The sequence below is a fragment of the Cyprinodon tularosa genome, unplaced genomic scaffold, assembly GCF_016077235.1.
Source record: "Cyprinodon tularosa strain WSP-4 unplaced genomic scaffold, ASM1607723v1 ctg45, whole genome shotgun sequence".
Lineage (NCBI taxonomy): Eukaryota > Metazoa > Chordata > Actinopteri > Cyprinodontiformes > Cyprinodontidae > Cyprinodon > Cyprinodon tularosa.
In genome coordinates, this window is record NW_024039174.1 from 1,399,354 (window position 1) to 1,425,291 (window position 25,938).

General features: G+C 38.5%; 1 protein-coding gene across 1 annotated transcript in view; it reads left to right on the forward strand.

The window, feature by feature from the left end:
* The first annotated feature begins 275 nt into the window (after window positions 1-275).
* The window catches only part of rem2 (RAS (RAD and GEM)-like GTP binding 2), a 60,097-nt gene continuing 34,434 nt past the window's right edge, over window positions 276-25,938 (forward strand). Inside the window, exons 1-3 of the mRNA XM_038300552.1 lie at window positions 276-693; window positions 6,454-6,790; window positions 14,897-14,970. Of these exons, the coding sequence (XP_038156480.1) occupies window positions 682-693; window positions 6,454-6,790; window positions 14,897-14,970 (423 nt within the window). The 5' untranslated portion in view covers window positions 276-681. The remainder of the gene's footprint in view (window positions 694-6,453; window positions 6,791-14,896; window positions 14,971-25,938) is intronic.

Below are 25,938 nucleotides of genomic sequence, written 5' to 3' on the forward strand. Positions count from 1 at the left end.
TTATTTTACGGACCGACATTTTATCCCTAAGGCATTTCTCTGCTGCCCTCTGGCGGCCACCACAAGCTTTCTCCCATTTAAAATATTTATTAAAGATAACAATTCAGGTGAGATGTCCCTACTCTGATGAATGCACAGAAGTTAAACTGGTTGATTTAAGCAATGAAAGATTAAAATATGGGAATGCTCTTCACCCCTGCACTCTACACCCCAGCATTCACCTCCCAGCAAACCCAACCCATTGGAAGATCCCTTCACTCTCTGAGTGACGCGCCTTTACACACAGAAAGAGAGAGAGGAGGAGAGATAGATGCAGGTATTAGTAGGAGGTGGGGAAAGAGGCGTTGATCCATATCCAGTGAAACAAGGAGCACCCTACTGGGGGATGCAATTCGGTCCCGGGTGTTTTCTTTCCTCCAACACACTGAAGGAGCTTATTAATCGGAGCGCAGACGACGCAGGTGTATCCTTTTCTCTTTCCTCCTCCTCCTCCTCCCTCAGACCTACTACCACTCATCCTAGTTTCCCACGCGCCGGAGCGGTAACAACAACAAGGCGGTAGATGAACGCGCGCGGCGCGTCTCTGCTACTGTGCGCCGCTGTGAACGTGAAGCCGGCTCCACAGCCCTTACACATGACCTAAAACACACCGCTCCATAAAGAAAAGGCTTATTGATCACCATGGCTGACCAGGTAAGAGGCGACTGACATTTTCCAACCCCCTACCCTCCTCCACACCTCTACACACAGCGTGCGCTCTGCGCACAGCCAAGAATAGACGCACAGGTAGACAACACAGAACCTGGGACACCTAATCTTCCTCCAACAGGTTCTGTTTTATTTAGCTGCTTAGTTAACAATACGGGTTATATTGTGGTGCATTTTAATTATTGGATTAACCATCATCGCTCTTAATTTCCAACCTTTTTCTGTGTAATTCCTCTTCAAACTGAGTTAATTCACTGGCGCTTGGAAGAAATACCGTATGATGAACAGTACTACACTACAACGAGGCGTTGCTGCTAAGGAATCAGAAGTATAAATGGGTCGTACAGAGGAGAGAACACAAACATAGCCTGTAGTATTAATTTTGCATTGTCTGCTGTTGTTTGTCCCAGTTTCTGGACTCGGAGTAAGGAGCAGATTAACCATCGGCGCCCGGTCATGGTTTCCTGTTTCTGCGGATGCAGAACGCAGACACCTGATTCATGCCTAATTGATTAGCTCGTTTAATTAACCTAATTGAGGAACCCTGCTGATCCCACTCAGTGATTAGACTGGACAGTGTGTGTGTTTCCTTTAAGAGACAGTGTAATAAAGATGTTGCTACACCAACATTGCACTACACACTTTTGTAGATACAATATTATGGCAAATGGTAAAATAAAACAATCGAATATACAGCTTATAATAATAATTATTATATTAATAATGATAATTTAACTTTATTTATCTCACATTGGAGAAATTTACCTCTACATTTAAGCCATCCCCTTGGGGAGCAGTGGGCTGCCATCATGGGGCGCCCAGGAAGCAGTGTGGGGTTAAAGATCTTGCTCAGAGACCCAGAGTGGCAGTCTGTGGGAGTGGGGCTTGAACGCAAAACCTCAGGATTCCAAGCTCTATGCCTTAACCACTAGGCAGCCTCTCCCCGAATTGATCCCTATTCGTTCAAAACCATTCACTAAATAAGTGGAATAAAAAAAATGAATCCTTGTAATAAGATAATTGCAAGTAAACTATGACCAACATCGCAAACCCTCACAATGATATGATATTTTAAATTAACTATTGCTGCTTCCTCACTTAGATTGTTTTTGGGGGAGGGAAAAAATATCTCAGCTTTTTGGGTGAGTTTTCTATAAGCTCCTAGGCTACTTATGAAGTAGGATTGTATATTTTATGAGTTTTGTTTTAATATGGACTGTTACCAAATAATTGTAACATATTAACATGCTTTGTTCTAGGCCATTGCATATAGCTGCTTTAGGGTGAAACGAGCCATGTTTGTTTTAATCATCCCTCTTCTGTTCATCCAGGAATGCCCTGTTTTAAACTTCATTCAGCTTCCCATCATCAGACTGGTTTCAAGTTTTGTATAAAAAAAAAAAAAAAAAAAAAAAAAACAAGAATTGAACTGAATGAACTATATTCAGTTTAATGCTTAACATAACACTCCTTCCCAGCCTCTATCCCTACCCTGTCTGTTGTTTTCCTTGGTTTTCATCTCTAACAAGCCTTTAAGAATAAGTGGATTAATGCTGAGATTAAACTGGTTGCAGTGGATTTATTTATTGGTATCAGGTATCAGTGTCCTGAATACAATATTATTTTTTTAAATTTGTTTTTATAAAAAAAAAAAAAAAAAAAAAATTCCACTGTCGGCCACTAATTTTTGTTAGTCAAAATTAATGTACATTTCAAATACATTTTGAAGGTTTTCTTTCAAATAACAAAATCTATAAAAATCTAGATTATTTATATGTTAAAGCACCTTGAGGCTCTATCTCTCCGGTTCTTTTCCCTGAAAAGAGATCACTCAGGACAAACTTTTTGAATAACACTTTATAACTTATATGTATTAAATAACCAGGAGACATGAGAACAGATTCTGATAGAAATTATAATCTTACTCAGGTCAGAGAAATTGCTTAGAGTTTACAGAATGGCAGCTGCTCACCTCCGGGCTCACCTCTCAGGAAGTGGCCCAGATTAATAGTTAAAAAGGCATTTTATACATCTCCAGTCTGCCACATCATCATATTTTACTGTACATCATACACATTAGCACATGATTAGACATCCATGGCTCCAGCCTTATCAAAATATTACACTTCGTTCTTAGCTGAAGGATATCGCCCTCATTCCATTTCCAATCTTTGCCACAGAATGAAGATTATAACTGTATATCCGGACGGAGGAACTGTCTTAATTAGATTAACTATAGTGGAAAACATCAGTTCTGACTCGCAACAGGCAGCCAATACCAAGGTGTAATAAACTCACACATATACATATACAAAGCAGTACACCCTAACCAGGGGCGTTGCTAGGCACAAAGCTTTACTGGGGCACTGGCCCCCTACCGCATATGCCCATCCTGCCATACACAAATACAGACAAGCACACTGCCCCACCCTAAATTCCTACCAAAATTACCAGTTGAGATATTAATGAGTGTAAGAGTATATTTGTTTTAACAAATATACTCTTTGTTAAAACAATGTTATAGCTGCAATGTTGAACATTTTCAACATTGCAGCTATAAAAAATAAGACATTACCAACTTTAAAAATAAAAAGTTTCCTTATACACATTCTGAAGTAATCATTAATTCCTAGGTTACAGAGTTTTAGTTCAGGGGAAAGTTTAACTCATCCTGAGCTAAGTTTTCCTTTTATTTTTTTGAGCATTAAAGTGTACCTCCTATTTTTCCTTTTTGCAAAGCGGTCAATCACTAGACTGTGACTCAGCTTAGAAAGTTCTTCCTTTTCAACTGATAAAATAGCAGGATGATGGAGCCTGTCTTGTCCCATTGTGCACCTCAGCCAAGTGTGGAGCTTTCTCAACACACTGAATGACCTTTCACACCTACAGCTGTAGACTGGGATTGTGAGGGAGATCTGGATGACCTGCGTTAGTGTGGGGAATATGATGTTATCAAGCAAGTTGAAAACACACTGCATATCCTAGATAACAAGGCTTTCTTTTTCAACCATAAAAAGCTTTCAAACCATTTTGAATTAAATGAAAGTTTTTTTTACTCCACATTTGTCCTGGGGATAGGGGGACAACTTCACTTGTCTAGGACCATCATGCTTTCCCCCTAAGTCACTAATGTCCCCTTCTTGTTTGTGGAAGCTGGTTGTTGCTCCCTCATCACCTTCATGGTCCTGTCTCTCCTGTCTCTTGCCTGTCAGTCTCGCCTCCTCCTCCCTTTCCTACTCCAGCACCTGCATTCTCATTCTCTACAGCAAACATTAAAAAACTTAAATTTATAATTATGTAAATATCTATCATATTGCTTATAACGTCCCTAATGTAACTGGTTAGCTTAAATCACTAATTCATCACGGGACCTTACCTCCCTCTCTCTCATCTTGTTTTACTGCTTCCTTGTCTCTGCTTCGTGTGAGGAATTTCCTGATATCCATCTACAAACCAATGCAGTAATTTTCAGATAGTAGCCTATAAATCATGTGGTTTCACTGAGAAAATAATAAAATTAACAGGTAAGAAACGTTACCAGAACTAAAAATGCGTCGCGGCCGCACAGTGTCCCATCCAACTCAGTTGAGAGCAGCGTGTTAATTTACCTGCAGTTCATGCAGTGACATGCGCTGACGTGGGGGCGCTATTACATCCTCAATTTGGAGTTAACAACACACTTGCTGCGCATCTGAGTAGAAATATACGTCTCCTCCGATTATCTAAATTGATGCATTAAAAAAATGTATCACTGTTGCAAATATTCATGAGATTTATACTGGGGCACAGCTCATTTATACTGGGGCACGTGCCCCAGTAAATGGGGTCTGGCGACGCCGATGACCCTAACTGAACTATGGTATATACTTTATTTTCCATCTGGGTTCCACCATAACAAGGCAACACATCAAGCAGGTGCTTACAACGCAGAGCAATATAAACAAAACAAATATTAATTATAGATTACATAGCATACTAAACCGCAAAGCATTTTATTCTCCTTATACACTCTGTATCAAAGATAGCATGTGGGGGGTGGTGAGTGTAGTGACTCAGTCAGTCTGACAAGATCCAGGTTAAGTTGATTGATGATTCTAATTTAAGTTGTAGATGAGGGATAGTCTAGCTCGCCGTGTTAGCCAAATGAAAGGCTGGTGACCTGTCTGCTTCGTACTTCTTCAGTAAATATCAAGCAAATAATAGAAATTAGACACAGTTGCTAAATTTTAGTGCCACCCTCCTTGTCATCTGAATCTGTTCAATCCAACTCACTACGCATGCCACAGTTGGATTTAGAAATAAAAGTTGCTTCATCTTAATGTGATCTCTTCGGTGGGATGGGTATAGGCAGAAAAGGTCAAAGAACAGAACCTGAACTGACATATTTACATCTTTAGTGCAGTATCTGACTACCCTTGTATAGCAAAACAAGCCCCAAATAGTTAGTGCACGGTCCCATGTGTTCTCCACATTAGCTTGTTTACCTTATAAATTATTAAACCTATAAATTGTTAAAGATTTATCTTATACCACCTGTGGTATTTCAAACATGTTTAAAGAAATGGCTGAAGGGCAAACCAGTTCAAGTTTGATCAGATAAAGTATTTGAAATAGCATAATAAATGCCTTTTAGCCTTGTATAAAAATGTCCAATAGCCCCAGGGTTGGTAGGAAGCTCTCTATTAGTTGCTAAATTTCCTATTTTTAGCAGATAGCAGTTATCCAGTCATGTGCTCTCATAGTGCCTAAAATCTTTACACTGAAATATCCTGTTCATCAAAATAAGAGTATCATAAAGGAATCCAGGGTTAGGTTCCCATATAGAACTTATGAAAAACAGACCAGCTAGACACTGATGATATTTTCTTTCCCTAAACTTTTTCCTACTATTTCATCTCTTAAAACGGGTTTATAATGTGATTTAACCATTTCTAAATAATCTTCTTCTGTGCTCTTTTTCTGTGTCATTGCCCTTTAGTAATTGCCAGTGGTGTTGTTAGCTTTGCCACAATCAGACTCCGAGCCACACATGCACGGTGATGCTGTTGGATCTGATTTAATTGCTGTATTAATATTGATGAGGGTCATCTCCTGTATGGTTAATGTGCTGTAGCTGCATATGCATATGCTCAGAAAGTTACAGACATCATGTTGACTCCAGCATGCCATTGTGTTCCAAAAGGTGGAAATCATGTGTTCACATGGTTTTGTGCTGCAGTCATGAACACTGTACACTCAGCGCCTACTGATCACACGTACACCTTTACTGCACGGAGCAGCAGTGTCTCTTTCTGTGTCTCTTCCTTGTTTTTCTTCCATTTTCTCAGGTCCTCACCTTATTCACTGGGAGAAGCCTTTGTCAGCCAGCTGTCTCTAACAATACCTCAGTGCTTCCCCATCCTCATATGTTCAACTCATCTCACTGCCCAGGAAGCCAGCCGTGTCAGCTTTCCTTTGTTTTGCCCATTGACTGTCTCCTTTTTCATCAGCATCTCCTTCCCTCACTCTGAAAACTCAACTTCATTGTTATCACCTTCCTTTTCTTTGCACATGTTGACACTGTGCAGAGGCAAATGTCGTACTGAAAACATTCAGTAGAATAGAAAATACTTAGCAGTCTGTCAGGTAGATCTGTAGCATGCTTATTTGTATTTTAAAGATTGTTTTCTAGCCAGTAAAACCACATCTTGTTTCCCTGCTTCCTCCTTCATAATATATGGTCTTATGTTTTCTGTTTAATTGTAGTACAGTATGTTTCTCACCACGGCGCCACCACTCCGGCGAGGGAGCACGCCCCTGCCTGTCAAGCACCAGCTGCGACGAGAAGAGGCTGTGTCCGACGACTGCGATTGGATACCGGGTCTTGAGGGGGCTACCACGTTGCCCATCAGTGACACAGCCGTGCCTCGAGATGACTCCTTCAGTCAGTTCGCAGGAGCACAGCCGGCGTACCAGAGCCATGGAGGGGCACTGAGGATAGTGCTGTTAGGACAAAACGGCGTGGGCAAGTCGTCGCTTGCCTTATCTCTGGCTGGACAGTCGGACAGATCGCTCTCTATAGACTCTGAGACACAAGCTTGTGGTAAAGCATTGAATATTAAGTGGTGGATATTGATAAATTAAAGCTTCTTCCACATGTCTATCTGACAAATATTGCATTGAAACATCTGCAGCTTAATCAAACAATTGAATAAATTCATTATTTGAGGGGAAAATCCTTATATCAAGAAATACTGCTTTTAAATTTCAGGACCACAAATCATACTTTGTAGAGCCTCCTTTGGTCAACTGGATATTAATATTTTCTCCTGCAACTCACAAGATTGGAGGATACAAAAAAATGATCTTTTACAATTCCTCACTGCAAAATATCTCTAGATTGTCCCCAAAGAGCATAACATAAAGCAGTTGTCCAGAACTCATATCCTAGAGGATCAGTGTCTTGCAAATTTTAGATGTATCCCTTTCTGTACACACTTGAATCAAATGGCTATACTGCCTCTCTAGCAGAGCTCTGTTAATGAGCTCACTTTGGAGTCAGGTGTGTTGAAGCATAGGTGCATCTAAAAGTGAAATGACATCGACCCTCAATGACTGGAGTTTGAGACCACTAACCTAAGGCTTTCTATGTGATTGAAATGGCATGTCAGCCAAATATTTAGGCCTTTTTATTGCCACTTTATTGCAAAGCACCCACTTTGATTTAAGTATGAGGACCAAGTTGACCAGGGATGAAGGTTAATACCTGTTTGGTCACTAATTTCTTTTGAAATCTATTCAGTTTATTGGTATAAAGTCAATTTACAACACATCATCTCAAGGCATTTTGCAGAGAAAATCATTCAGTCAGATTGGTAAAAGGTTTCTTAGGAAAACATGCTGATTGATTTATTAAATAGCAGGACATGCTGCTCCTGGATTAGCTTTAACCAACGATATCCCCTTGCATTTTGTCTTTGACTCTTCCGCAATCCCTCACACCAAGCACGCATGCAGTGACAGTGGAGAGGAAAAACTAAATTTTAGAAGGAGAAAGAAGCAGATATACAAAAGTAACTAGAAACACTAATCTATTAATGCTTTCTATGTTAGAAAAGGTAACAGTAAACTAGCTCCATAGGGGCTCCGTTCAGGAAAGAAAAAGTTAAGCAGGCGAGCTTACATTTCAAAGTGATTAAAGATACACTGTTAGTTACACTAAAAGCTGTGCTGTTTTATATTCTGTATTCTGGTGAAATCCACTGAAATCTCCCACTTGTCATGATGGGTTCACTGAAAGCGACCCAAGAATGCAGAACACCACTGACTGACACAAGGATTAAAGTTTAACAGTTTTATTAAACACAAGCACACTGTATATTCTGGTTCAGGTTCGGGGCCTGGGTTCTGGTTCACCGGAGTCTGCGTGAGAGACAGTTCAGTTAGCGTTGCCAACAGAGGTTTGATTTCCAGAAGTCTACTGATAGTACCTTGAGGGTTCTTGAGGTTAGCTATGGGAGAGTCACTGTTGGTTCTGGAGAAGAGTACATCAGCAGAGTCCGTAGCTGCTTCAGCGTCTCACGTCTACTTAGAACAGACCTTGGCTTTGGGTTTCCCAGCTCTATTCCAGAGCTGCTTGGAGGTTCACTGTGAATCTTCAGGTTTGGCTCAGAGGGTCGGCTCGGCAGGTTAGCTCTTCCAGAGCTTTCACAGAGGGGGCACAGGTTTCCTGGAAAACAGACACAGGGGTTAGAATCCAAGCTGGATTCAAAAGTCATAGATTTACTCTGAGGATCTAGGCTTAAGCGCTGACCAACTGGAACAATACTGCGGCGTTGAGGCAAGGTCTGAAGACAGCTTAAGTAGTGGATCCTCTGATGATCTTGACGAGCTGCAGCTGTGCAGGAGGCTCCCTCAGAGGATCCACGGCGGACTCTGCTGGAGAAAGGTGGAATTTCTCCAGCTCCCAACAGTACCCCCTCAACGACCGCCCCTTGGCGGTCCGGAAGAGGTTGATGGGCAGGAACGCTCGTACTCCTCGATAAGGGCTGGATCGAGGATGTACGAGCCTGGAACCCACTGGCGATCCTCCGGTCCGTAGCCCTCCCAGTCGACGAGGTACTGCCATCCGCGACCTCGTCGACGGGAATCCACGATGCGACGAACCGTGAAAGCCGGATGTCCATCGACCTCCAGGGCGGGTGGTGTGGAGTCGGACGGTGGGCACAGAGGGCTCGAGGAGACAGGCTTGATCTGGGACACGTGGAAGGTGGGGTGGATCCGGAGGGACTGAGGTAGCTGGAGACGGACGGCTGAAGGGTTGATGACTCGAGTGATCCTGTAGGGTCCGATGAATCTAGGGGAGAGCTTTCCCCTTGAGGGGGATGTCTAGAGTGGACAGCCATACCTCCTGACCTACGGCATACTCGGGGGCGGGACGTCTCCGTGCGTCGGCGAAGCGCTTAGTCGCTTCCGATGATTGGTTGAGAGTGGCGATGGTTTCCCTCCAGATCCTTTGGCAACGGCGGATGTGATGGTTGACGGACTGCACCGAAATCTCTCTCTCGTCTGCGGGAAAAAGAGGTGGTTGATAGCCGAGACTGACCTGGAATGGGGATTGTCCAGTGGATGCAGATTTGAGGAAGTTATGGGCGTATTCGATCCATGGCAGAAATTGGCTCCAATCCACGGGGTTGTTAGACGTAAGGCAGCGAAGGGTGGTTTCCAATTGCTGATTCATGCGTTCAGTCTGACCATTCGATTGGGGGTGGTAACCAGAGGTGAGCGAGGGTTTGCAGCCGAGAGCGGAACAGAATGCCTTCCAGACCTGGGAGATGAACTGCGGGCCTCTATCCGAGAGGATCTCTTGGGGAATGCTCCCAACACCACTTGTATCTTTTTTTACTTCTACCAAATTTCTTTTTGAAATATGTAGTTTTGTGATGCAATCTAAAACAGTTTTAATGAGCTTTGAAAGATACACTGACCAACAGCACCACAGATCATCCACTATACTTAATATTGGATTTTTAGTTTTTTAGTTAGTTTACTTATGTCTGCTTCAGAATGGCCCAGAGAAAATATGTAAGTAAATGTATATTTTTTTTAGCTCAGAGTTCAAACCAAAGTAAAGCCTAAACACTGATATTGTACCAAATGCTTTAATAATTCAATTCCATCAACCCCCAGACATCTACACAAAATGAATGCCTGGCTATAGGATTAAAAGTAAAATCAGAATAAATTCATTTAAAAAAATCAATGATTTATTTTAAAGAGTATTTAAAATACATTTCCAATTAAATGATAATGTTGTAACACATTTTTATTTTTTTTTTACATATAAAAGGCCGTTTTTTTATATCAAAATGTTATTCTGAAAGGGATTTATTTGAAAAGTGTTTATCTTTACACATGTGCCTTAGGAAGCTTAATTAGAGCAAAAACATTCCTACAAGACCAATAGGTTTCCTTACTGAGCCACAATATTAGTTCATCCACACGCCTCTGAAGCACTAATGTGAAACATCTTGGTAAATTAGCTGCTACCTGGCATAATGGCATTTCAATTAGAAAACAGTTTTCACTTTTTTATGATGTGCTTGGCAGACAGATAAGTAAACAAACTTAAAAATACATTTTTTTACAAATAAAAATCTAAATACTATGTACCTTTTGCAGTCTATTCCTGTTTTTATGCTTACGTTCTGAGCAGCCCACAATAATTCCTTATCTAGCAAAGATGTGTCTGTGGTCTGGATCTTGTCATCAGCTTATTTTGCTCAACTGGCTGTCTTGCCTTTGTTAGCTGTCTTTGGACCGTCTGTCCATGGCTGGCTGTTGCGCTTTTATTGGGCCTTAAGTGTTCTGTTTGAAAGGTTTGGAAGCACAATCTGGCGCTAAGAGCAGCTGTGTTTGTTACAGAGCTGGATGTGTTAGTTAATGGGAGTAGAGAGCAGGCCTGGTGGAGCACACCTCTCTAGTCACAGACAGTGATTCCACATTATTTTATCTCAGAGTACACTTATATAGTCTAGTACTACAGTGCCTTGGAAAAAGGTATTTTTTTTTTTTTTTTTTTTACATTTTGGCCTTTTTTTTGCATTTTGTCTCGTTACTGACAATAACTAATGTAGAAGAATGATAATGTGGGGCTTTCATAGTCATAAGACATAAATTAAACATACTTATTATGCATTTGTATTCAGATCCAAAAATGTCTCTGCAAACAGAGACCTTCTTTAACGTTTGTCTAAACTAGTTAGCAGCAGTTTAGACGGCCTGCTAGTTTAGGAGAAACAGCTGTATAAATGTAACTTCTAATGCATTCTGGTTGTGCTGGACCTTCTTTAGGGGTGTCAGAAATATGTGGCTGAATACAAATGTACACACTCCACATTTTAAATTTGTATTTTTTTTTATATTACCGGTACCTTTTTCACATAACTGTGAACTACCTCATATTGGTTAGTCAAATGAAAGGAAAATAAAGTAAGTTTACATTTGTGCTTGGAGCAGGTCAAAAATATTAACCATTATGGCCATATGGACACTTTTGCAAGGCCCTAGAAGTCTTTTATTCAGTCAGCTTTGATAAGTAATGAGAAGCAGCCGCAGCCCTAAGAACTTATTTTCAGACTCAGTTCATTCATGTGTAACCCCCCTCACACTTTTTTTTGGCCTTTAAGCTAAAGCCATTTATTTTTCTTTGCCCTCCTGTGTGGCATCTGTCAGTTAGCAGATCTGCATGTAACACAGTGCAGGATAACAACACCATAGATAATCAGCTGCAGCCCTCAAGTCTTCAGCCAGCCAGTCAATCAGTCATTGTCACCCTGAGGTGACAGTCTACATGCCCCTGGCCCACACTGCATAGCATTCATTACATCAGCCTAAGCTCTAGTCTTGGATCTTTGCACCATATTTAGAGAGAAGAAAACACCCTTCCTAAGTAGTTCATACAATTTTTTTTTTAAAGGTACACTATGCAACCAGTGTTGATTTTCCAGCGAGACTCCCCCCAGAGGGCGAAAGTAAAAGTGCACTGTCGTAAATATGCACAGCTGTTCTCCTGGTTTCTCTGTCAAGCCAGGCGCGGTTGTTTTGAGCTTAGCAGACAGGCGAACGCAACGAATGACTAATGCTGCGTTCACACCGCAGCTGGGGCGACAGAAGCAGCGAGTTTACATGCAAAGTCAATGGTTGACGCGCGTCAAGGCGCAGCAAAGGAGCAGCAGGCCCAGCGCGTTTGAGCAGCTGAAGCAGGGAGAGAGACACAGCGCTGATGATCAGAGGCTATGATCTCTCTCCTCTTAAACAGTTTATTGACGCCTAAATTAACTTAAAATGCAGAAATCTGCCGGCAGAATATGCAGTTTGGATTATTTAGATGAAAAACACCTACCAGCTGCTGCGGTGAACCGCGAGGACGTGACCTGGCCAGAGGCTGCTGATGAAGGGGTTCCTTCTGTCGGCGCACCGCTGGTATGTGGGGGTCTGAGCGGCTCCGACAGAAAAAATATTGAAGGCAGGATAATAATCTGAATAAACTGACGGCACTGATTACGTTTTCAGGTGTATTTTCTCATTTAAACACATATTAAAACTACTTTATTCCAAATGATCACAGCAAATATAGCTGCAAGGCAGAGAAAGGATAGTGAAGCTCCGCCCAACGCGCGTCAGACACACTTTTGCACCGCACAGCCAGAGCGTCAGAACTAACTGGTTCAAGCAGCAAAAATGAAGCAGCAGACACGATTTTGCTGCTTTTGCTGCGTGAACGTAGCATAACTGCACAAGGATCGCCACTGTGCTAGCAACGAGAATGCTTTTAACTGGGGGGTGTAGCAGTTCTCGGCCGTAAAGCAAGACTGACTCTCACGAGACTTCTGAGCCTGTGGGTGCGGGTCGGTGCTCCTGCAATTGCAAGTGCAGTATTTCCCCCACAGACCACTAGGGCGGCCGAGAATACCTTTGTTCAACCTGAAATGACTCATTTAATCATCCAAAACATTATGGAACACATTAATTAACTGAAAAATGTTGCATAGTGTGCCTTTAACTGCCTCTTCTCAAAATGCTTATTTTGTAATCCAATTACCATCAAAATAAGAAATCCCCCCAAAAAACTTTTTTTTTTTTTTTTTTTTTTACTTTTTTCAAATATGTAGATTAGATTATTAATGGCTGCCATTTTCTAAAGATTATACTGTTAGTAAGGAAGTTCCGTTCAGGAAATTCTGTCCCTGATAGCAACACCTCAATAAAGCAAACTAAATCAATGACATCTATACGTTTAAACAGCCAGTGGCGTATGATAAGACACCACATTGAATGAATGAATTATTACTTTATTTCGGTTTAAAAACAAAAAATAAAATAATAGTTTTTTTTTACTAAAGAATCCATCACACAGCAACAGAAAAAGGAATAGGCTGGAGTCCCAAGCCTTATTTTTGCCTATTCTGTACCATCATAACAATAATTCACAATAAAACATTGGTACCAATACATAATTACAAAACACATAACTTAAACTGTAAAATCAAACTCAGTCAAATTTCATTGTAACTTTTTATAATTTTAGATTTTAAAGTCTTCTTGAAAACTAATATAGAGTTACACATCTTTATTTCATCGTTTAGTCCATTCCGTCATTTTGCACCCAAAATTATTTAGAAATTACAAAGCTCTGGCTTTGTAATTTTCAAACATTAGTAACCCCCTTAAGTAATAAATCCACTGCCGTAGCTTAATAATTTTTTGAATACAAACAGGGATGGTCTTTTTTACCACTTGTAACATAATTTCCAATTTTTTTAAGAATACAATGTCTAGAAATTTTAATGTTTGTGATCTTATAAATAGCTGTATTTCATCAGTGTTAAATGGCCTACTTTAGTAGGTTAGTTATGTCACACTTAGGTTATTCCCAAATGATGTTTCAGCCCCACTATATCCGTTTCTCTTCACTCCAAGGTAAATTGGATCTAAAACTGGACAAAATATTCAACTATAATTGTTGCTGCATTGTCAGGATTGTTATATTAAAATCACAAAGGCTAGCTTGGAGGCAGCATTTGGTTGGCTGCTGTTTTTTTGAGCGACAAGCGTCCCACATTCTGCATGCCAATATTATAGTATTAGTCATTTGACTGGTGACTTTTGCAGCAAACATCCAATGTATGTTTGTATTAGCTGAGACGCAAAAGAGCTCAGAGTGTGGTGGTGACATTGTGATAGCAAACAGGACTAAAAATGAATACTAGCCTTTCGGCTTCTCTGGCAGATTAAAGATGCCTTATTATAATTCTTTCAGTCTTTTTATTTAAAAAATACTTAGGGTAAAGGATAACCTCTGTTGTTTAGACTTTCAAAATTAAACCTGGTCTATGATAAAGTTATTCAATAAAGTTCATACAAGTGAAAATAGGCCATAATTGTAGCTTTGGACTCTAATCATGTAACATGGACTCTGTCATGTAAAAGATATCTTAGTTTGGACTCTGATATAATACTTGGTATAAGGTGGGTTTAAGGTTAAACTATTTACATATTTACTATATCTAAAAGGATTTCATCATATTCAATTAATTACACAAAAAATAGCTTTAATAGATAACTAAAATGTAAAACAGATAATTCAGGATAAACAACCTACTAAATATATCTGGAAAAACTTCATAATTTTTGACCTGTTGCTATAAAACCCCATACATAAACCTTTCAAAAAACATATTTTTCTTTTTCAGATCTTATAGGATAAGATTCAGATTTTAAGGACATATTTCCACTGTATAAGATTAACAAAATCATATAAACGTGTAAATTATAGATTAATATTGTCTCTGTTTTTTATGTCTAATAGTGTAAGAAATGTCTATTAATCATCTGTTAACAGTAAGTTAGTGTAGTTCATTCATTTTACTGTGGCTCAGTGGGTGGAGCTGTCATATAAAGTGCAGCTCTAAGTCGAGAAACACTCTTTGATAATTGCATTAACTGCTAACAACTCTGATATAGCTCCTGAAAAACTGTTGACACTTCTTTCTATAGAAGCTACTGTTTAACTTTCTGCTACACAAAGTAAATATTGTTCCACTTCAGTGGCTCCAGGATGTTTTTGGCAGATGTTAGACCCCAGTGGTTGTGTTTTTGTTTTAAGCAGAGCTGTGAAGATAAATCTGACATTTATATCCGTTTGCAGGTGAGGGCTATGAGTGCACAGTGACAGTGGACGACGAGGACAGCAAAGTCATCATTTTTGACAACTGGAAACAGGTGAGTGACACTGTGAAAACTGAAATGTCTGTTTTTTGGTTGAAATGCTAAAACCTTTTGTTTTGTATCTATACTGCATTTACTCCTACTACTATACAACAGTCTCCATTGTCATTAGATCGTCATTTCTTGGAGCTATGTGAAATAGTTTTGTATTGATAAAGGAAGACAGAAATAGCATGTATGCATTTCAACAAATAAATATTATGTCAAACAAAATGTTCTGCTTCATATTAGGCATAAGTTTCTGCAGCATCTGGCATAGAAATTAATTTAAATGCTAGAATTTAAGAGGGCTCACTTAATTGCACTTTGTTTTTAGCTGTCTTCACTTTATATGTGATACAACTCTGAAGCTTTTTTCTGAGAAATATAGTTTACATGTGCAGCTTACATTTGCTATTAGTTTTCATGGTCCCTCAGATGGAGAGGGTACACCTCATGCTGAAAGAGAGTTAGAAGAAAAATATTGAGCTTTAGAGCAGAGGTGTCAAAACTTTTTAGCAGCTGTCAGAAACTGTTAAATTAGTACTACATTAGTACTTAAAAACCTCAAACATCTCTTTAACAGTTAAGAGTCTAAAATTACATTTGCTGCAACCATGTTTTGGATCTGACTATGACATTATTTTAACCTCGTGGGTAAATTCTTAGGAATAAGTTTTAATTTAAACATAGTTCAGATTTTTGAAGTCAGTTTTGTGAATTTAGGAGTGATTGTTTGGTTACTTGCGTTAAAAGGTGTCACACTGCAGTAAGTTTGCAGAAAAGTAAAGTAAAAATTAATGTGACACAACATTAAAACAAGGACTTTGTCATTGTTTCTTCAGACTGTGTTACTCTGCTAAGTTACGTCTGCCAAGGCCTTCTTTATCAACTACCGCTCAATACATTGGCATGAAAAATAAAAAAAAAACCTCATCCTTGAAAAGACCAGCATCACATAATCTTTGATGTTGTTTAACATATGGCAACTTTTTGTAAAAACAACAGTATTTCTTCCCCATTAGTGGAGTCAAAGTAGACTGATGAGTTGAGACAGCTGGTAGCCTCAACCAACATATCGTTGTATGGTTGAACAGAAACAGAAGAAACAAAAGTTCAACAAACATGAAATATCTGGATATTTAATATCCACTAATGTTGTGTTCCATCTTATTAATATGAAATTTTAGAAAGACAGTTGTTTCCCATTTACTAGATAAAATTAATCAGGCGATTCTTAGGTGAGACCGCATCCGTAATCCCATTATTTTAAGATTTTACCCCAAATCATCAGCTAATTTTCTTTGAAATTATCTTCCATAGAATTGATCTTCAATAGTCAGTGGTTTGGTTCTTATTTTAATTTTATCCTGTAATTGGTAAAGAGCTATTTAGGATCATCCAATCTGGAAGTTCATTTTTCAGCGTCTATTTAAAAGAGAAAGTTTTAATGCTTGCAACGGATGACGGACAAAAAAAAAAAAATCACCACTGAGCGAAAGGGACTGGTACAGATCACCGAACGATCTGAACGGGCATTTTTGTGTATTCAAGTCGAAACGTTTGACCAAACGTTTGAAACGTTTGACCATTTAGCCTTGCTTTTATGTGCAAATGTCTATGTGGATATGTGAAAGGTACAGCTGCAGTCACAATACTCAAACCCCTTAAAGCTTTCTCATTTGGAACGCTGAAGTTTTTCTTTCTTTTCTTTTGCTTTGCATCAACACTGTACTGCAAGTTTTGAGCAGTGGAGAATTGAACTGCAAATATGCAGCAGGGGAGAGCAGTAAGCTCTTGTCCAAAAGCACCCTATGACATTGCAGAAATTATACCCAATCAAACAGCATGCTGTTAGCTATTAATAATATTGAGATGATGCAGTGGTAAAGCACTCTAATTACTCCTTGGGGTGGATCATCCCGTCCTGAAGTTGCATTGGTCAGCAGAGGCCCTCATCTTCAAGTTGAATTATTCACATGGAGCTACATTTAACTCTGAAGAACCCCGGAGATAACATGCTCATTTCTGAACCGCAATCCAGCTGTCCTCCCGTCCTGTAGCTGTCATCACTCTTAAACGCCCCAGATGCACTCTTGCTTGTTGTTGCACTGTTTGTGGGGGGAAAAAAGCCCTATTTTGAGAGTTCATTACATCTGTTACTCTGTGCATGGCAGGGCATTAGGGCTAAAGCAACAGTGGTTTTTATTTTTTTCTTTCTTTTGGCGGTTGTGTAGAAAAATTGAGGACATGTGCATGAAATTCAAGCATGCAACATTTCCTAATTCCACAATATCAGTTGTGAAGTATTCAGTGTTTGAAAGTAGCCTGGGATGGCACTGAATACGCTGCCAGGACTCGCAGTCCACAAGAGTTAGAACTTCCGGCCTTGGAACGAGCTGGGAGTGTTCTCCGCAGGGCAACCCAACCTACACCCAGGTTACCATAGCAACATGCACAGACATGAGCACACAGACATGCACGCACAGGGCAGAATTAATCACTCATTCACGCATAACATCATGCTAGAATGGTCAGCATGCAGCACTGCTGGGGCTTTGCTCGTTCTCTCCCAGCAGCAAAATCAGCACCTTATCCTCAACGCAAACTGTGAAAAGTGCGAAAAAAAAAGCGCTACACTCAGCTATTGTTCCTTTGAGTGCTTCTTTTGCTTTTCAGCCCACCGAGAAGTTAAGCAGGTTTAGTAATTTACACGTACTTCAGTGTAGGAGCGAAGTACAACAAATCAGAATTGGAGCAAACAGGAAAGCTTTCAGTTTTCAGTACAGGGCTGGGAAAAAGGATTCCCCTTATTTTTCTATCTCATATTACTGAACACATTATAATTTAAGAAAAAAATCGTGTTTACATACAAACAGCTGTTTTCACAGTATGAGCTAAAGATATAAAGAAAAGAAAGTGATCCAAAACAACAGGATGGAATGATTTATTTACATTAAGGCAATTTTCAGGAGCAAAGCAGCATCAGTCCATCATACTACCAGCACTATGTTCGCTTGTGATATTTTATTTCTGAAAGGACAGATTTATTCTTACACCAAATGATTAAAAATGTATGACTTTGTCCCATCAGTCTATTGACTATTTTCACAAAAGTCTTTTGGGGATGTTTTTTATTCTCATGATGAAATCATTTGTGGTTTTCTTCAGTGTTCACAGCCAAGGGCCTCTCCTGTGGTTACCTTTTAAAAAAATATATTTTTTATGACTGTTGAACTTAGCTGAAACAAGGTAGATAACTACAACAATAAGAATATTTTTTATATTTTTCTGGATTCTCTTCTGATTCCCTCGGACACAGCTTTTAGCCAGTGTTTTCACCTGTGTTTTTAGCTGAGGTCTAAAATTATAACAAGCGCTAAATATCAAAGACATTTGTTTCTGAATTACATCAGATTGGAACAAGATTTGTAATTTTGTGAGATTTTTTTTTTTGAGCTGGCTTCATGCTATGTTCTCAGGCAGGATCTGATTAAAACAAGTTCCTGAATCTTCTGTTAGCTAGAGTTAATTCTGCTGTCAGGTTATTTCAGGATAACATTCTAGAGGCTTTTACCTTTTTTTTTTTTTTTACATCTTTTTTTCTCTTCATAAATGAATTCATAATTTAGGTCATACTTTCTGTATATACTCTGGTGGTTTTTGTTTGTTGTATGATCTGCCGAGCATGTGTGCGTGTTTTAACCTCCAGCGTTAGTGTGGTCAAACATGTGAAACACGGCCCAGAACACATGAACAGAAAGACGACACTTGGGCGAGTGTTGTGAGATGTAGAGTAGTTTCAATAAGTCATCCCTTTGCCAGAAATAGAAATGCTGACATACTTGGCATTGACCTAGCTAGTCTGTTATGTCCTCTGCTTTGGATTGACATGTATGTCTTACACAGCTTGCTGTTTACAGAAGAGGCCTAGAGGGCATTGTCATCATTCTCTTTAATGCGTTTGTGTTGTCTAAGTACTCGAGTGCCTCTGAATTTATAGCAAACTTGAATCAGACTTAGCCTTTTCATTATTATTTGATAACCTGAAATTAAAATATTTATCATAGACAGCAGATTGGTGCAGCCTCAGGCCTGGGAAAATGTAAGACGCATATGGAGAGCCGTAGATCTATGTGCATTTGCATGCAGTGAACAAAATGAGCTGCTGACCTTTTAAATGTTGGTTCGCTTATTATGTTTTGTAAGGTTAAGGAGAAAAAATTAAGGATGTAATTTGTTGGGCAGTAATTGCTGTATAGCTACATTATGTTGCCCAGTTAGAGGATGTAAAAAAAAAAAAAAAAAAAAACCTTAAAAAAACATTCCTCTGCCAGTTCCTGGAACAAAGACAGATTTGTGCTGAATTATTCCCAAGAAGTTTTCTAGACATTTATTTTTCTTTCTGTTCTTGTGTTTTTATTCTCAGTAGATCTGTACAGCTCTGTTCACATTTTTTATATATTTTCTCTAAACTGCAGAAGCTTTTATAGCTTTGAAATTAAGTTTGTTCTTTTTTTTCATGAGAAATAATTTGTAGTAAATAGGAAAAAATGGTTTGTATAAATACTAGTTAGAATGTTATATAGAGGGTTAGTTATGACATTCATGGTCTAGAGACTTTAGACTCTGCCTGCATTTCTCTTCAAGACCTTTCAGACACACTGTTATTAATATCTTATGCAGAAAAGACACCAACTTGGGAGAGTTAAAGGTAGCTTATATCTCATCTTTTGGGAGATATTACAAATATTTTAGCCTGCTGGATTACATGCTCGGCCAGCTCTATTTAGTACAAACAAAATCAGTTGTTTAGACACATAATCTCATCTTCAATCCAAAATCCCAATCAATTCAGTTACAGAATAAAAAGATATTAATGAATTAAAGAGTTTTATTTGGATTAATGTTTTTAATCGAATGTTTATATCCTTTCCAAAAGAAAGTGAAGCCAAATATCCTTATTCAGAACATAAAAGATCGATTTAGGTGCATAAAGAAATAATCAAGAAGGTGAAATAGAAATAAGAAGAATAAAATTGAGGAAAATAAGAAAACATATTGAGTTTCAAATAGTGTATCAGTCTTTGGATAGGCTGCTACAGAAAGAAAACAATGATAAAAGCTCTTATTGGTTTGTGACCAGCATACAAATCAGACAGGCACATTGCGGATGAAGACATTCCTTTTTGCAGCAAAGCTTTATGCTCCAACGTACTGTTTGCTCCACTCAGACAGGTTGGTCTGATCACCTCAGACAGGATAGTTATTCAATTCAGAGATTCAAAATTGCTGCCTTTCCCTTTATTTATGGGGCAGCGTTTTTTTGAACCAGTGGAGCCTTTCTCTATCTACCAAAAGTGTATCCCTTATGTAAATGATTGTGGTTCCTTGTTCCAGATGATACTCGTAAAGGATAAATTGAAGTCATTTTATACATGTTTTTATTTACATTGCATACTATAATATATATATTTTTGGTTTGCTTAAAACACTCCAAGGTAGCCAATGTCAACTTTAAATTTATTAGGTTACTCATTGATTATTAACAGTTTGCAATTATAACAGTTACTGCTGATTTCTCAATTGCTATGGTTGTTGGTTTTTGTACATACTTCCTTCCAGTGGATCATAAAAAAATCCCGGAAATAAACAACTTTGTTAATCTCCTCTATCAAATCTTTATGTGTGTTATGAGCAGCTGCATTCTGATCAGAAGATGTAGGGCGTAGCAGCTTTCGCACTGTGAGATCATCATTCCAAATTTAAGACACTGACAGATAATTAGCGCAGGTTATCTTAAGTCATAAAATGCTAAAAACAGCCATTCCAGAATCTGAGTCACAGTCCGACCTAAGACCAACATAAAACCATAGATTAAGAGCTAGAACCAAAATTCTTCCACTATTTTCCAACAACCTCTTTCATCTGCGACGGCTGATAACCAATCACCAGTGTATACCCGGCATTTTATAAGCAAATGTTTTCCAGTTATCAGAGGTATGAGACTTGATTAGGACTTGGGTGGGAAGACTGGGGATAGGTTGAACTTTTTCTTTAAATATTTAAGGCTGACGGGGATTAAGAAAATGTTGGAAATTAATCAAATGCTTCAAATTGTTGTGGATTTTTTCTTCTGTTCTGCTTTAAATGTTAGGCTGTAAACCACAATTAGCTGAACCTATTGTGCAAAGCATTAAATTCTCCATGTAAGCTATTTTTTTAAAGGGGTAATTCTTGCATGATCCTTTATTAAGACATGCTCATGCTTCACAGTTTCCTACTTACTCAGTATCTCCTTTCTAGTACAAAATATAAACGAGACTGCTAAGCATACAGCAAATCTTGTTGATCAATAGGAAATCTGTTGTGACGTGTGACTAAGCTGTGACATTGAACTAATGATTCTAGTAAATCCCCACAAGTAGTAAATCCCCGCTGTCAAAAACAGAAGATGTCTTGTGGCTTGAGAAGTTTCAAAAGTGTGCAAAAACCTATATTTGACAACATCGATGAGCTGCTCCATAAATCCAACAGAATACCAGATAAAAATCTACTTGGTGAATCTAATTGGGCGAAAGGATTTACTAACTGGCATTTATAAAGCCCACTGGTTGTCCTGGAATCTTTGTTATTTTTACAGGGCTACTGCAATTTGCCTAATTGATTAATTAATCTCTGTTTAAATAGCAAGCTTTGGGTTGCATAGTTAGCTGGAAAGGTGTTGAGTGAAATTTAAAAAAAGATATATTTATTTTAGAGGATTTCTTTAGCATTTAAAGACATAACATGGCACAACGAGGAACTAAAGAGAACATGTCTAGATTAAAATATTTAGTTATGGAAATACAATTATACCAATATTTTGAAATTTTATCTAAAGAATGCAAGATGTGAAAAAACATCAGCTCCTCTAAAACATTTAGTGTAGTGTGGTAATTTGAACAAAAGACTTTCTGTAAATTTATGAAAATGTAAAAAAAAATGTCAATATTTGGAAAAAGAAAACATGCAGACAGACTTCTCAAAACTGGCACAAATTATTAGATCTAGACTACTGGGCATTTTGGTACAGACTTGACTTAGTTTTTAATTTAAAATCATCCATTCTAGTACATTAGAAATGGTTAGCATTCAATTACTATTGCTAATGTGGCCAAGTTTGGCTGAGCAGATCACAAAATGAGAAAAGAAATATTATCATGTAACCTCCAGCACATATTTCCTTTTGTTAAAGTTAATGGTCCTGGATCATCTTTTTTAAGCTTTTTACAGCCAAATATAGCTATTTAAATTATGATACACTGGCTGTGGTGTTAATTTATTATGAAATATTGTTTACTTCCTAACCAGAGGAAAAACACTTGCCTTCAAAACAAAGCCGCCTCTCCCTGTAGTTTCTGCCCATTTCATGATATCGCAATATAACACCAATTTCAAAGGCGAAGGAGACTTTTGAAGCCAAAATAGATTTTAACGGCTTCATGACATTACCTAACACAGAACGGTTGCTGTCACTGTACAGATTAGATTCTATAAGAGGCACCTATTCTCAAATTGAGTCATATTATCGGACTCTTCCTCATATCTCCTTCGATCTCATTTTCAGATTTCAACACACTTTGCGCTGTCATGTGTTTAACACCTCCTATTCAGTCCTGTTCTCTTCAACGTTTAATGGTCTCTGCCACGATAACTTTAAAGATTCTCTTTCTTAAATGCTGAGGATCCGGTTTCTGCGTTCCGCTCTTAATGTTTATAAACTGTGAACATTGTTGCACCTTTGAAGAGCAGCAAATCTGCGCCTGAACCCTGGCTGAATGATGTTGCATGTACTGCCAGGCATGAGTGCAGGAGAGTCAAGCGCAGGTAGAAAAAGGACAGACTACATGTTTCTTTTGATGTTTTCAATGAGAGCTTGTGTTTGGGGGACTGTTAAAGAAGTGAAAAAAATGTTTCTTAGCAACAATTGCTTGTAACTGTAACAACCCTAGGGTTCTATTTAAAACAATCGACACTGTTCTCCTTGCTCCTAAGCTTGCTGGTCTAGATGACTTTACTGAAATTTGTAAAAGTTTCCTCCACTTTTCTACTAAGAAAAAAGCTTCAGCTAGAGCTTGCATCTCTAGCCTTCCTATTATCCTTCTATTCCTTCTCACTGCTCATCTGTTTTTTCAGTTTGAGCCAGTGTCTCTCTCTTTTCTAAAGGATATAATTGACTATATGAGGCCCGCTGATTCTCCAGCAGATTCTATTCCTCCTCACTTGCTTAAAGAGGTACTAGCTACAGTCGGTCAAAAATTCTGGAAATTATTAACAATAGTCTTTCCTTTTGTAAACTACCAAGGTTTCTGAAACATGCAGTTGTGCGTCCCTTTTGTAAAAAGGCAGGTCTCGACCCTTTTATTTGCTCCAATTATAGGCAAATCTCTCACCTTCCATTTATTTTCTAAAACATAGAAAAGGTAATCTAGCTGTTACCATTTTTAGAGGATTATGGCATCACTAAACCATTTTAGTCAGGATTTAATGCCCTTCAAAGTACAAAGAGCGCAATTCTGAGGATTTTAAATGACATCTTATTATTTAACGACTCTGGAGAGTGTATTGTGTTAGTTTTTGATTTATCTTTGCATTTGACACTGTTCTTCACAGCATTTTACTTGCTTTTTTGAACACTTTGTGGGCATTAGGGATGTCAACCTCTAATGGTTTCAGTCCTTCTTATCCAGTAGGAGTTTTTGTTTATTTAAGACAACTTTGTGTCCTCCACATCTTTTTTCCACATTAGTTCCCTCAGGGGTCAATTCTCTTATTTGCCCTTTACCTAGTCCTCCTTGGCTCTGTTTTTAGGAAACATGGCATTTCATTTCCCTTTTATGCTGATGACAGCCAGATCTATTTCCGGTTTGCAAATAAACAACATGATCCTGCAATTCAATCACTGCTTCAATGACCTTAAAGCATGGCTATCTTTTAATTTCCTTTGTATAAAAAAAGAACAAGGCAGAAGTTATGTTATTTGGACCAATTTGCTGTCCTTCGCCAAACATAGGTTTTGGTTCACTTTCAGTTTATCTTAGGGACTGTGTCACAAATCTGGCGGTAAAATTTGAATCCAATCTTAAATTTGAGAAACAGATCAGCAGTGTTGTTAAAAAACTGACTTTGAGAAATTAGTCCATGCTTTTATTACAGTTCTTCTGAACTACTGAAATGCACTGTATGTAGGCATTAGTCAGGCGTCTCTTGCCTGCTTGCAGAAAACTGCTGCTCGCTTGATAAATCACGCATAAAGGCCTGAACATATTTCCCCTATCCTGGTGTCCCTTCACTGGCTCCCTGTTTATTATAGAATTCATTTTAAGCAGCTGTTATTTATTTTTAAATGTGTGAAAAACCTCGCTCCAACATATCTATCCAAGCTCCTTCAGTCTTACTGTCTACCTCAATCACTTAGGTCTGTTGATCGACTGCTTCTCACCGTCCCTAAAACTATGCTGAAACTCAGAGGCGACAGAGCGTTTGCTGTAGCAGCTCCTAAATTATGAAATAATCCACCCTTAAGTGTCCGACAGGTCTCCTCTTTTGCTGTTTTTTAATCTCCTTTAAAAACACATTTTGATTCCTTGCACTTGTACACTGAGATCTAGTTTTGTGTGGAACTATTGCTGTTGTGAAGCAATTCATTATGTTTATTTTATTCCTATTTATTCTTAACTTGTTTTATACTTGGTATGGAGGAGATGAATGCATATTGAAACACTCTCTGGGAGTGGCAGCCTAGTGGTTAGGGCATAGAGCTTGGTATACTGAGGTTCTGAGTTCGAGCCCCACTCCCACAGACTGCTAGTCCTGCTCCCTGAGCAAGACCCTTAATCCCACATTGCTCCCCGGGTGCCGCAGGCTGGCAGCGCACTGCTTCCCAAGGGGATGAGTTAAATGCAGAGAATGAATTTTGTTGCTCCGTACTTGTGACAGTGGAATGACAATAAAATTTAATTCTATTCTAATATTTATTGTTATAGATTATGATAAATCTAATCAACTGCTTTTTCAAACAATCATGGACAATACTGAATATTAAGCCGGTCCAAAATGATTTTAGTTAATGACATTAGCATCCGTTTTCTTGTAGACATCTAAAATGTCACTTTATATTATGAAATGTGTAAATCACAGCAACCAAACAAATGCTTTAACTATATATGCTATTATAATTGATTTAGATTTATTCTTGCATAGTCTTAAAGTTTCAAAAGGCTAAAGTTTTGTTCATTTCTTTAGCTTTATGGATGGAAAAAAACAGCATTAGCTGTGTTCAATATGTTTACATTTATTGATTTGGTGCAGATATTTTACAACAATGTATATTAAGTTTAATCAGTTCAATGTTTCCACTGCAATTAGTGCAGTGGATTTGAGATCATGAAAAGTATTCTCCAATTCACACTACAGTCCTCCTCTACACATACCAACTGCTACAACATTTCTCAGTCTTATGTACATTGAAATGCTTTTGTGAGTAACACAAAGCAGATTGAGATTCAAATAGCTTGTCTCTTTATATTTTAATATAAGGCAAATACCTATTTTACTTGAATTCACAACCTGTGAAAAAGAAGAGAAATACATGATATGTAAAAGCATTAACACCAAGAGTTTTGACCTAAAATGTTATAGTATATTCAATTTAATGTGCACATAATGTTTTATTACTTTGACTTCATTGCTGCCAAGACACAAATCCTCTTTTATCCTACCTAAATGTGAGGGTCAGAGGTCGGCCGTGAACAGCATGACTGGTGTACAGGGATTCGGGGATTTGCTAATGGACAAGCTGGAGGCTCCACATGCCAGCATACGACTGCTTGAATTTGGGTCATGCAAAAACGCACTCACTATTACGCCATGCCTTTGTGTATCCACCATGTGATTGTGTGCGGTGGATGGCTGACACTTTGTGCAACAATGTGTATTGTT